The sequence below is a fragment of the Staurois parvus genome, unplaced genomic scaffold (assembly GCF_062004578.1).
Source record: "Staurois parvus isolate SC_StPar_1 unplaced genomic scaffold, SC_StPar_1.0 ptg000447l, whole genome shotgun sequence".
Lineage (NCBI taxonomy): Eukaryota > Metazoa > Chordata > Amphibia > Anura > Ranidae > Staurois > Staurois parvus.
Window position 1 is genome coordinate 188,959 of NW_028318243.1, and position 13,769 is coordinate 202,727.

At 44.8% G+C, this 13,769-nt stretch overlaps 1 protein-coding gene and 1 long non-coding RNA gene across 2 annotated transcripts in view; one reads left to right on the forward strand and one right to left on the reverse strand.

The window, feature by feature from the left end:
• Window positions 1–8,234: 8,234 nt before the first annotated feature.
• Window positions 8,235–9,107, reverse strand: LOC149453583 (olfactory receptor 6N2-like). The gene has a single exon (XM_089688140.1). The coding sequence runs from the start codon at window positions 9,105–9,107 to the stop codon at window positions 8,235–8,237; it is 873 nt and encodes a 290-aa protein (XP_089544266.1).
• Window positions 9,108–10,401: 1,294 nt separating this feature from the next.
• The window catches only part of LOC149453584 (uncharacterized), a 54,764-nt gene continuing 51,396 nt past the window's right edge, over window positions 10,402–13,769 (forward strand). Inside the window, exon 1 of the long non-coding RNA XR_016314667.1 lies at window positions 10,402–12,320. This is a non-coding gene — a long non-coding RNA (uncharacterized LOC149453584). The remainder of the gene's footprint in view (window positions 12,321–13,769) is intronic.

Genomic DNA, 13,769 nt, shown 5'->3' on the forward strand with positions numbered 1-13,769 from the left:
TACATTGCCATTGTTCATTACCAGCTAATGGATGAAAGTATTAAACATAGCATATCATGTAAGAATGGTTGTTGCACCTATGTCTGTATAGACAGCATACCCACACCCCTACTGAATGAATACTTTTCATCTATGTTCCATCTTCTTTTACTTGTATTCCATTCCATTGCTTAAAGATCTTATACTCCTTGCAACGGTTGTTAATCTGTTTCCATTGGAGTTCTTGCCCCTTTTGAGTTCCAGCATAGAGCTGGTTTAGAATGTCATCTCTTCATCTGCAACTTAAATACACATTTACTTCTCATGAACAGGTAGCATTTGCATTTCTTCCCATGACGCTGGCTCAGGTGTAACGCTGTATGAACCTATGCCCTTACTGGATGTGACGGAGCTTGCAGGTGGTTCTTTTTGATTGGATAAGTCACTGTCCCAAATTTCAATTTCGGTGACATTCTGTTCCTTTTCCTGTAGTACTGTTGGGGCTTCTTGCTCAGGTTGTTGTTCAGATGGTGCTGACTGTGTCACTTTATAAGGCTTTTGACACATAGGTGTTTCATTAATATTTACACTTCTCATGATTGATACCTTATTGGTTTCTGACTAAAATTTCTGTAACCCCTTTGAGACACAATGTAGCAAACATATATACTTTCCTTAGCACAGGGTTCCCATTGTGTATGCTTTTCTTTAGGATCATGTTCATATGCTTTGCTGCCAAATATGTTGATATGCTTCAGGTAAGGCGTCTTTCCATTGCATAGCTCATACTGAGCATTCTCTGTTGCTTTTCCAGGTAAGTGCTGGTGGAGGACTGTGACTGGCTGTGCTGCTGTGCACTCACCTGGACTTCACATGTAAGCTTAGCAAATGGTAAGCTCTTTCATTGGCTGTTTCTGCCAATATCTTGTCTTTCTTGAGCCATTTGAATTTTAATGCCACCTGTTTCTTCTTCTGGGGTGGCTTCAATTCCTTGTGGGGTTCTATGGGGCCATCCTCAGATGCACACTCCCAGGACAGAGACCACAAGCCAGCTGCCTGTGCCAGCCTGCACAGGCAGCAACAAAGGACTAAGACTGGGCATGCATGGTGGTGCCATAGGTGCTTGGACTTATGAGGCATGGAGTCCTGGGGAGAGGGCTCAGGAGATGCCTTAATGTTGCTTCCCTGATCCGAAGTTCCAGGAAGCCTTAGGTTACGATAATAATTGCATCTGATTATTAATGTTTATGACATTTTTTTTCATGCAAAACCTTTGTTTGCTTGTTTTTTTTTTTTGCTCAACTGGCCTAAATGCATTGAAGTCTGAAAAATGTGAGGATTTAATACTACTTTACAATTTCTAAGGTTTCCTCTTGGTCTATTTCTTTGTAGGTCCTCCAACATTTCTTTTGCCATTTCACACTTGCATGTGTAGACAATATGATCACCATCTATGGGGCACTATTCCTTCCACTGACACCGATGATGAAGTATTATCTCTCCCACTGATACCAATGAAGGAGTATTATACCTCCCACTGACACCAATGATGGGGCACTATTCCTCCCACTGACACCAATGATGGGGCACTATTCCTCCCACTGATACCAATGATGGGGCACTATTCCTCCCACTGATACCAATGATGGGGCACTATTCCTCCCACTGACACCAATGATGGGGCACTATTCCTCCCACTGATACCAATGATGGGGCACTATTCCTTCCACTGACACCGATGATGAAGTATTATCTCTCCCACTGACACCAATGATGGGGCACTATTCCTCCCACTAATACCAATGATGGGGCACTATTCCTCCCACTGATACCAATGATGGGGCACTATTCCTCCCACTGATACCAATGATGGGGTACTATTCCTCCCACTGATACCAATGATGGGGCACTATTCCTCCCACTGACACCAATGATGGGGCACTATTCCTCCCACTGACGGCAATGATGGGGCACTATTCCTCCCACTGACGCCAATGATGGGGCACTATTCCTCCCACTGACGCCAATGATGGGGCACTATTCCTCCCACTGACACCAATGATGGGGCACTATTCCTCCCACTGACACCAATGATGGGGCACTATTCCTCCCACTGACGCCAATGATGGGGCACTATTCCTCCCACTGACGCCAATGATGGGGCACTATTCCTCCCACTGACGCCAATGATGGGGCACTATTCCTCCCACTGATACCAATGATGGGGCACTATTCCTCCCACTGACACCAATGATGGGGCACTATTCCTCCCACTGATACCAATGATGGGGCACTATTCCTTCCACTGACACCGATGATGAAGTATTATCTCTCCCACTGACACCAATGATGGGGCACTATTCCTCCCACTAATACCAATGATGGGGCACTATTCCTCCCACTGATACCAATGATGGGGCACTATTCCTCCCACTGATACCAATGATGGGGTACTATTCCTCCCACTGACACCAATGATGGGGCACTATTCCTCCCACTGACGGCAATGATGGGGCACTATTCCTCCCACTGTTGCTTCCCTGATCCGAAGTTCCAGGAAGCCTTAGGTTACGATAATAATTGCATCTGATTATTAATGTTTATGACATTTTTTTTCATGCAAAACCTTTGTTTGCTTGTTTTTTTTTTTTTGCTCAACTGGCCTAAATGCATTGAAGTCTGAAAAATGTGAGGATTTAATACTACTTTACAATTTCTAAGGTTTCCTCTTGGTCTATTTCTTTGTAGGTCCTCCAACATTTCTTTTGCCATTTCACACTTGCATGTGTAGACAATATGATCACCATCTATGGGGCACTATTCCTTCCACTGACACCGATGATGAAGTATTATCTCTCCCACTGACACTAATGATGGGGCACTATTCCTTCCACTGACACCGATGATGAAGTATTATCTCTCCCACTGACACCAATGATGGGGCACTATTCCTCCCACTAATACCAATGATGGGGCACTATTCCTCCCACTGATACCAATGATGGGGTACTATTCCTCCCACTGATACCAATGATGGGGCACTATTCCTCCCACTGACACCAATGATGGGGCACTATTCCTCCCACTGACGGCAATGATGGGGCACTATTCCTCCCACTGACGCCAATGATGGGGCACTATTCCTCCCACTGACGCCAATGATGGGGCACTATTCCTCCCACTGACACCAATGATGGGGCACTATTCCTCCCACTGACACCAATGATGGGGCACTATTCCTCCCACTGACGCCAATGATGGGGCACTATTCCTCCCACTGACGCCAATGATGGGGCACTATTCCTCCCACTGACGCCAATGATGGGGCACTATTCCTCCCACTGATACCAATGATGGGGCACTATTCCTCCCACTGACACCAATGATGGGGCACTATTCCTCCCACTGATACCAATGATGGGGCACTATTCCTCCCACTGACACCAATGATAGGGGCACTATTCCTCCCACTGATACCAATGAAGGAGTATTATACCTCACACTAATACCAATGATGGGGCAGTATTCCAGTATTCCTCCCACTGATACCAATGATGAAGCCCTATTCCTCCCACTGAGACCAATGGTGGGGACTGTAGCAATAGTTCAAACAGATATGGACGCGGTCATCCATCTTGCTCAAGATTCCCCATCTTGTATCATTCTCTCTCCCTCCAATCCCCCTCCCTCAGGAATGTGGTGTGTGTGTGTGTGTGTGCTGGGTTCACAAGGACATCAGGCACAGTTGGATACACTTCATGGTTGTAATCCCAAATTAGCTGGTGCCCGGGTGTCTGTTAGCTTCTCGCTCGGAGATGATCATAAGGCTATAAACCAGTCCTTCACTGGACATGAAACACATTCCAGAATAGCCATAAAACATACATCCCTTTTAAAAACCAGGTTTCATAACTTAAAATAGGGAATACATACAATTGAATAAAGCATATATTCGGATAGCTCAGTTTAATGCGAGTCGCCTGATATCTTACACCCCTAGTTAAAGTGTACAGGAGAGTAGAAAGCCATATAGTTCTAGCTGAAATAGTAAGATATTGCATATTTGATGTCTGGACATTCAGGATATCATTCTGCATATTAATCTACTAGTGGCTAGGCTGCTACATGTACCTAGGGAAGGGTATTGACCATGATATAAACTGTGAGGGATTTGGTCATAGCCTGCGTTCCCTACCTAAAACACCCTCCCCAAATTAGGCGATTGGTTCTCTGCTTTAAGGAGACACCCTGCTGGTGGACTAAAAAATAGGCTGTCAAGCCTGAGAGAGAGAAGATGAAGAGATCTCCCTTTCAACATCAGGAACCAACTTAGGGAGAAAAGGCACCCTTTTGCTCAGGACCCTTGAATCTGCTTAAACCAAGTACTCTTGCAAGTATTCTACCTCTCTAAACTTCTTTCTGTTATCTCTCTGCTGTGTTATTGTTCTCTGTATGTATGTATGTATGTCTATATATATATATATATATATATATATATATATTGGCTACATCTTTTTCTGTAAATATTTTTTTTTGCACCATTTTGACCCTTTTTAGTAATAAATCCTATTTTCTGAAAAGTGTTGAACTGTTTCTAAAACTCTTTAATGCTAAGAATCCCTGTCTCTGAAGAACGCTACTGTGTGTTTTAAACTTTTGAATACATCTGTCTGCGGTGACAGTGGTATACAGATGCTTATTCAAACATCATAGTATTACTGCTAAGATTGGCGAGTTTCCTCCTTCTCCGTACAAAAAGGCGGTGGTGGCAGTGTGAAGGGTTAATTGCGTACTTAACCTGACCCAGTAACAGTCGCTCTCAGGCTGTGGCACATAGATTGTGGTCCATTAGCTGGAAAATCTTTGTGCAGGGTGCAGCTGAGTGTGGTATTGTTACGCACATGACAGCACAGATTTTAGACTGGCTAGTCCTTCGGTCACGAGTTGGTGAGAAGGGCTGGGGGTCTGACGCCACGTCCGTCACAGAGACTATTCCCACTGATACCAATGATGGAGCACTGTTCCTCCCACTGATACTGCTGATGAGGCACTATTCCCCAAAAATAGGGCACTATTCATCCTGCTAATACCAATGAAAGGGCATTATTCCTCCCTTTGACACTATTGATAGGGCATTTTTCCTCTCACTGAGACCAATGGTGGGGCTCCTTTCCTCCCACTGATACCAATGAAGGGGCACAATTCCTCCCACCGATACCAATGATAAGGAACTCTTTCTTCCACTAACACCAATGATGGGGCACTATTCCTCCCACTGATACCAATGATGGGGCACTATTCCTCCCACTGACACCAATGATGGGGCACTATTCCTCCCACTGACACCAATAATGGGGCACTATTCTTCCCACTGATACCAATGATGGAACACTATTCCATCCCACTGATACCAATGATGGAGCATTATTTCTCCAAATGATGGGGCACTCTTCCTCCCACTAATACCAGTGATGGTTCAGTATTCCTCCAACTGACACTAATGATGTAACATTATCACTCTGACTAAACCAATGATGGGGCAGTATTTTAGTATTTCTCCCAATGACACTATTGATGGAGCACTATTCCTCCCACTAATGCCAATGATCTGGCACTAATCCTTCCACTGACACCAATGATGGGGCACTATTCCTCCCAGTGATACCAATGATGGGGCACTATTCCTCCAACTGACACCAATGATGGGGCACTATTCCTCCAACTGACACCAATGATGGGGCACTATTGCTCCCACTGATACCAATGATGGGGCACTATTCTTCCCACTGATACCAATGATGGGGCACTATTCCTCTCACTCATACCAATGATATGACACTCTGGCTTCCACTGATACCAATGATGGGGCACTATTCCTCCCACTGATACAAATGATGGGACACTATTCCTCCCAGTGATACCAATGATGGGGCACTATTCCTCCCACTGACACCAATGATGGGGCACTATTCCTCCCAGTGATACCAATGATGGGGCACTATTCCTCCCAGTGATACCAATGATGGGGCACTATTCCTCCCAGTGATACCAATGATCGAGCACTGTTCCTCCCACTGACATCACTGATGAGGCACTATTCCACTCACTGATGCAAATGATGGGGCACTATTCTTCCCAATGATACCAATGATATGACACTCTGGCTTCCACTGATACCAATGATGGGGTATTATTTCTCCCACTGATACCAATGATGGAGCACTGTTCCTCCCACTGATACCAATGATTGGCATTAATCCTTCTACTACTGACTACAGGTTCTATATAAGTTTTTTCTTTACTCCCACTAACCCCCAAATCTGAGGCATTTTCATCTTCTACTGGCCACAATCTAGGCCCCCAAAATGATGGGGCATTATTTTTTCTGCTGACACCAAAGATGGAGCATATATTCCCCCCACTGAAACTAATGATGGGGCACTATTCATCTCACTGACACCAATGATGGGGAACTATTCCTCCCACTGATACCAATGAATGGAGAATTAATGCTCCAAGTGAAATCAATGATGGAGCAATATTTTAGGATTTCTCCCACTGATACCAATGATGTTCTATTTATCTCACTGACACCAATGATGGAGCATTATTTCTCTCACTGACACCAATGATGGAGCAATATTCTCCCCATTGAAACTAATGATGGGTCAGTATTTCAATATTCCTCCCAATTATACCAATTATGATGCACTATTCCTCCCGCAAGCACCAATTATGGGGAACTTTTCTATCCACTGATACCAATGATGTAGCACTATTACATCACCGACCTAATATCCAAGTACCACCCAACACGCACACTCCGCTCCTCACAAGACCTCCTTCTCTCTAGTTCCCTGATCTCCTCCTCCTATGCCCGCCTCCAGGACTTCTCCAGGGTGTCACCCATCCTCTGGAACTCCCTGCCCCAACCCATCAGATTATCACCTACTCTCCTCTCCTATAGGCGCACCCTGAAAACCCACCTCTTCAGGGAAGCCTACCCCACCCCCTGCTAACTTGCCGACGACCTCCACTCTTCCTACCACCCCATCCCCCACAGCTATCTCCTCCTGTACCACCATCCCCTCCCTCCTAGATTGTAAGCTCCAAAGAGCAGGGCACTCGATCCCCTCATGTTTTGCATTGTATTTTTATTGTTCTGTTGCATGTTCTGTCCCCCTTTGTAATGTACAGCGCTGAGCGAACTATTGGCGCTTTATAAATACTGTATAATAATATTATTTCCCCCAACTGACACCAATGATGGGGCACTATTCCTCCCACTGATACCAATGACAGGGCACTATTCCTCCCACTGACACCAATGATGGGGCACTATTCCTCCCATGGACACCAATGATGGGGAACTATTCCTCCCACTGATACCAATGATGGGGCACTATTCCTCCCACTGACACCAGTGATGGGACACTATTCCTCCCATGGACACCAATGATGGGGAACTATACCTTCCTCTGATACCAATGGTGTAGCACAGTTCCTCCTACTGACATCAATGATGGTGTACTATTTATCCCACTGACACCAATGATGGGGCACTATTCCTCCCACTGATACCAATGATGGGGCACTATTCCTCCCACTGACATCAATGATGGTGTCCTATTTATCCCACTGACACCAATTATGGTGTACTATTCCTCCCACTGACACCAATAATGGGGCACTGGTCCTCCCATTAGTACCATTGATGTGGCAGTATTTTTCCCACTGATACCAATGATTGACCACTGTTCCTCCAACTGACACCACTCATACTAACACCCATGGATAGCACAGGAAATTTGATTCCAGGACCAATAGGCAAGGTAAACGATTATTCTTTGGACCAGTAGATAGGACAGAAGGCCAGGACTAAGAAACACCTTTCTCTGGACTCCTGGGCCACTTCCTTGCTCTTTTTAGCACCTCAGTTGTGCTGGTCTTGTTAGCCCTACACTTGTAGTTTCATTCCATGACTGCAAATGAGGACAGCCAGTCTTGAGATGTAAAGTAGCAACAAAAGCCACGTACAAAGCCAGAAAGCTGTCATCAAGATCACCGTGTGCATTAGCTCCAGTCTACTGGTTCCCCTCTCCTGGTCATTGTTGTCAATTACATATTCTGGAAAACTCTAAACCCTTCAGGTTACCAGTCCTTACCCCCCCCCCCCCTCTATTAGAGCGTTATTCTTATTTCTAAATTAAAAGGATTCCCAATAAGATGTATTGATTATGAATGGATCGTACTGTTCATTTAGTAATTGTGTTAATCATGACGTCACTCTTCACTTTAAAGCTCGTGCCTCTTATAACAGAACTCATAAATGTCTGTTTTATGTCCTTGTTTCTGAGACAGTATATAATGGGGTTGCATATATGTGGTACATAGGAGTATACGCAAAGGACAAACACGCTTAAGTCTGCATTAAAAACCAGGCCGATTTCATTAGCCAGAAACACAAACACACGCGGGGCGTAGTGCACGGTCATTGCAAAGAGATGTGTAGCGCAGGTGTAAAAAGCCTTCCGCCAGGTCCCATTGCTGGCCGACAGACGGATAATATTAATGATGGTGATATATGACAACATGATGAAACTTAACGGCACAAATTGTATAAACATGGAGAAGACAAAAGTTGTCTTCTTGATGATGGAGACATCTTTGCAGGCCAGTGCAGTGACTGCTATGTTGGTGCACATTATAGTGTTGATTTTGTTATAACCACAAGGAGGTGCCTGCGCGTTCATCACCAGGGCTGTTAAAGCAGTGCTGATTGCTGCAATCCAGCAAGCACAGCAACACATGGCGACCAGTTTGCTGGTGAAGATTGAGGAGTACCGCAGTGGCTTGCAGATGGCGAAGAAACGGTCGATAGCCATAAGCATGAAGGTGTAGGAGTCGGTGGGGCCCAGGGTGTGGATAAGGAACATCTGAAGAAGGCATTCGGGGAAGGTCGTGGTTGCTCCAAACCAATACTTGGCTATGATTTTTGGTAATGTTACAGTGTCATAAAGGAGGTGAGAACATGAAAGGTTAGCTATGATGATGTACATTGGTTTATGTAAACGCTTCTTCATGATGACCAGACTAATCACCGTACCATTGACCGACAAAGACGCCATGTAGATAAGAAGCATTATAAGGGAGACTGGAGCATAGAATTCTGCTTTAAGTCCGGGAAATCCTATTATAAATATCTCCTTTACCGCTGATTGGTTCACCATCATCTGCCCAGTGATTAAAAGAAAACAGCGATCGCAAATAAAAGCTGTAGGTGTGAGGTATGAGGTGCTTGATCTTTTTTGAAGCCTCTTCTGGTCAAGCTGAATTAGTTTCCTATTAGGGTGACTCTTCAAAAGAGTAACATCTGAAAATTGGCATGAGTCCACGTAGATTAGAATTTGGTGGTGTGCCTACCAAAGTTCAGACGTTGATTTTATTTAGGGTTAAGTAGACTAAAAATCAAATGCATATTCAGAGGTTCAGAAACTCCCCCTTCATCAGGACTACCAAAGGGTAACCCAAAACAAAATTACATTTGCATATAAATGGGTCTTTAGGAAATATACAGAAAATGCTACATAAACAATTAATTCAGGAACATTTTCATCCCATATGTATGATCCTCTAGGCATTGGGGGTGGCTGAAGGCACAAATATGATATAAAATATATAGTATATTTGTGCGGTGGAAGGTCTTGAATAAAAAAAAGCGTATTTAAATAAAACTATAACAAAATATGAGTAAAATAATAAGAATTGTGGCAAACCTAGACTTCACTTCTAGTTACATAGTAACAAATTGACTTAAAAGGTGTAAAGAAGACTAATGTCAATCAAATTTAATGCATTTTAGTTCCAAAGCTGTGCTAAGACAAAAACCCATTGTAGTGGCGAACTGGAAGCGTCTTGAAATTACAATTTGTTTCCTCATTCAGTCACTCCACTGATTGATTGTATCATCCTAGCTCAAGGTGCAGCTCACAGTAAGGAAGGTGTCCAATCCAAATTTCAACTTGCTATGCTGACGACCATCAACTATTCCTTTGCCAGGGAATTTCACCATTGGACCACTGAAATTTCATGATGACCTCTTCGTCTTCAGTCGGGGTGTCTCCGCATTAATTGCACAAACCTTTTGATAAATTAGATGGATTAAACTCATTTCTGAAAATATTTACATTTCTTCTTTCTCAGACGTTTTCTGTTCTAAAGAATGAGCCTCTGCAATCTTTCATGATAACATATTTTTAATGAATACATTGGACCTACCTTGAAGCGTTTCAAACATGGCTATATCCTCCATGAACATAGAAACCCCAAACCATATAGCATGTGCCCGATGTTCTTTAACCACCTCATTATGAGCATGTTATACCTCTTTTATTTCCAGGTAATTTTTCAGTTTTGTTAGGAACATCCTGCATGGCCCTGCACTGCCTGTTTCTATACCTCCTCATGCACCAACTCTGATGCTGCCTCAGCCCCGTTACCTACTCTGGTTGCAATGCCTTCTATACGCCTGTTGATGAGTAGTGGCACTCCCCTCAGCCTGGGTCCTAACTGAGAAGGATCCATCTTCCTAGCCTCCTTTATGCCCAATGATCAGTGGCAATATAGCACTTTAAATGAATGTCTCAAGCCATGGGCTCTGGGATTGTAACAGTTCTGTCTATACTGGTTCCGCACATAATACTATAATCCTTGATTTTTGACTGTAGTTAGCCTGCCCTGACCTCTGCCTGTCCCTGGATTATGGTATTTGTCTGTTGCCTGCCATGACCTCTGCCTAATCCTATATTAATTTACTGCCTGCTGCCTGCCCTAACCTCTGTCTGACCCTATATTATGCCTAGTGTTTGCTGCCTGCCTGACCCTAGATTATTATTATTATTATCATACAGGATTTATATAGCGCCAACAGTTTTCTCAGCACTTTACAATATAAAGGGAGACAATACAGTTCAATACAAGAGGGTTAGGAGGGCCCTGCTCCTTGGAGCTTACAATCTAGGAGGGAGGGGCTAGTGGTACAAAAGGTGGTAACTGTGGGGGATAGACTGGTTGGAAGAGTAGAAGATTCCAGTATTAGCTGAGGGTGGGATAGGCTTCTCTGAAGAGATAGGTTTTCAGAGATCGCCTAAAAGTGAGCAGAGTAGGCGATAGTCTGATAAATTGGGGTAGAGCGTTCCAGATTACACTTACTATTTTCTGCCTGCCATGACCTCTGCTTTACCCTAGATTTTGCTTATTGTCTGCTGCTTGCCCTGACCTCTGCCTAACCCTGGATTACGCTTATTGTCTGCTGCCTGCCCTGACCTCTGGCTGACCCTGTATTATGCCTAGTGTTTGCTGCCTGCCCCCCTAACCTCTGCCTGACCCTACATTACACTTACTATTTTCTGCCTGCCATGACCTCTGCTTTACCCTAGATTCTGCTTATTGTCTGCTGCCTGCCCTGACCTCTGTCTGACCCTGTATTATGCCTAATGTTTGCTGCCTGCCCCACTAACCTCTGCCTGACCCTACATCACACTTACTATTTTCTGCCTGCCATGACCTCTGCTTTACCCTAGATTCTGCTTATTGTCTGCTGTTTGCCCTGACCTCTGCCTAACCCTGGATTACGCTTATTGTCTGCTGCCTGCCCTGACCTCTGTCTGACCCTGTATTATGCCTAATGTTTGCTGCCTGCCCCACTAACCTCTGCCTGACCCTACATTACACTTACTATTTTCTGCCTGCCATGACCTCTGCTTTACCCTAGATTCTGCTTATTGTCTACTGCCTGCCCTGACCTCTGTCTGACCCTGTATTATGCCTAGTGTTTGCTGCCTGCCCCCCTAACCTCTGCCTGACCCTACATCACACTTACTATTTTCTGCCTGCCATGACCTCTGCTTTTCCCTAGATTCTGCTTATTGTCTGCTGCCTGCCCTGACCTCTGCCTAACCCTGGATTACGCTTATTGTTTGCTGCCTGCCATGACCTCTGCTTTTCCCTAGATTCTGCTTATTGTCTGCTGCCTGCCCTGACCTCTGCCTAACCCTGGATTACGCTTATTGTTTGCTGCCTGCCCTGACCTCTGCCTCCCATAAATTGTACTTATAGTCTGCCACCTGTCCTGATTTCTGCCTCACCTGTTATGCTTGTTTTCTGTTGCCTTCCCTGACCACCACCTGCCTCTTGATTTCATTACAGGCTACTCACCTGCTGTGCAACAGCCTAGTCCTGATACTCCTGAAGTGCTCAGCCGTAGGACTGATTCTATGAAGGAAACTGGGAATAGATGAAGCCGCATTCACCATTTATAGTCTCTGACCGCTAGTACTGGGGTGAGCATTACACGTTTTCAGTGCTGTGTTAGTTTGACTGACAGCTGTTCTGTCATGCAATAGTGTACCAAATTTAATGTTTTTTAACAGATAGAGCTTTCTTTTAATGATCTTTTTAATAGCCTTTTTTTTTTATTTCTACTACATAAAGGAACGTTTTGAATAAAATATATTACTGTAAATAGAAATGCCAGGACAGTTTGAACACCCTCAAAATGACTGCTTTTTGGAAAAAAGACACCACAGAGTGATCTCTCTTTTTTTGCTGTATTAAGGGTGGTTAAAGACCCCTTTTGACACGTGTATACTCTGATATTATAAAGCCATCCCAGTGATCTAGCTAACATAGCTAGTGTGCTCAATTAATCTGCAGGCATAAAATAGTCGGACTCAGTCGTTTTTTCAGCTCATATTGATTTGTGGCTAAGAGATATTTGTTACGTTTATCTATAAAGTTAATTGCAGATTCAAATGAGTTGCAGGGTCTGTGCTCCTATGCTAATTACAAAGAAATACTATCATTTGTTAGATGTCATTGTGGTCAATGGAAATAGACTTTACATGTCAAATGCAGCTCCTGTCTTGGCTTTTGTTTCATGAAAATTGGTTTATCAAAAACTTTGGTATTTTTTTAGAGCATTCTTCCCACTGATCACCAATGTAAGGGTCATTCTTCCCCCAGTCCGTGGAAAGGTGGGTTTTAGGTGCACTGTCCACATCACCAAAATGGTGGATAGGTGGGAGCCAGGGGCACTGTCAGTGTCACCAGAATGGTGGATAGGTGGGAGCCAGGGGCACTGTCAGCATCACCAGAATGATGGATAGGTGGGAGCCAGGGGCACTGTCAGTGTCACCAGAATGGTGGATAGGTGGGAGCCAGGGGCACTGTCAGCATCACCAGAATGATGGATAGGTGGGAGCCAGCAGCACTGTTAGTGTCCCCAGAATGGTGGATAGGTGGGAGCCAGGGGCACTGTCAGCGTCACCAGAATGATGGATAGGTGGGAGCCAGGGGCACTGTCAGCGTCACCAGAATGATGGATAGCTGGGAGCCAGGGGCACTGTCAGTGTCATCAGAATGATAGATAGGTGGGAGCCAGGGGCACTGTCAGCGTCACCAGAATGATGGATAGGTGGGAGCCAGGGCACTGTCAACGTCACCAGAATGATGGATAGCTGGGAGCCAGGGGCACTGTCAGTGTCATCAGAATGGTGGATAGGTGGGAGCCAGGGGCACTGTCAGTGTCATCAGAATGGTGGATAGGTGGGAGCCAGGGGCACTGTCAGCATCACCAGAATGATGGATAGCTGGGAGCCAGGGGCACTGTCAGTGTCATCAGAATGGTGGATAGGTGGGAGCCAGGGGCACTGTCAGTGTCATCAGAATGGTGGATAGGTGGGAGCCAGGGGCACTGTCAGCATCACCAGAATGGTGGATAGGTGGGAGCC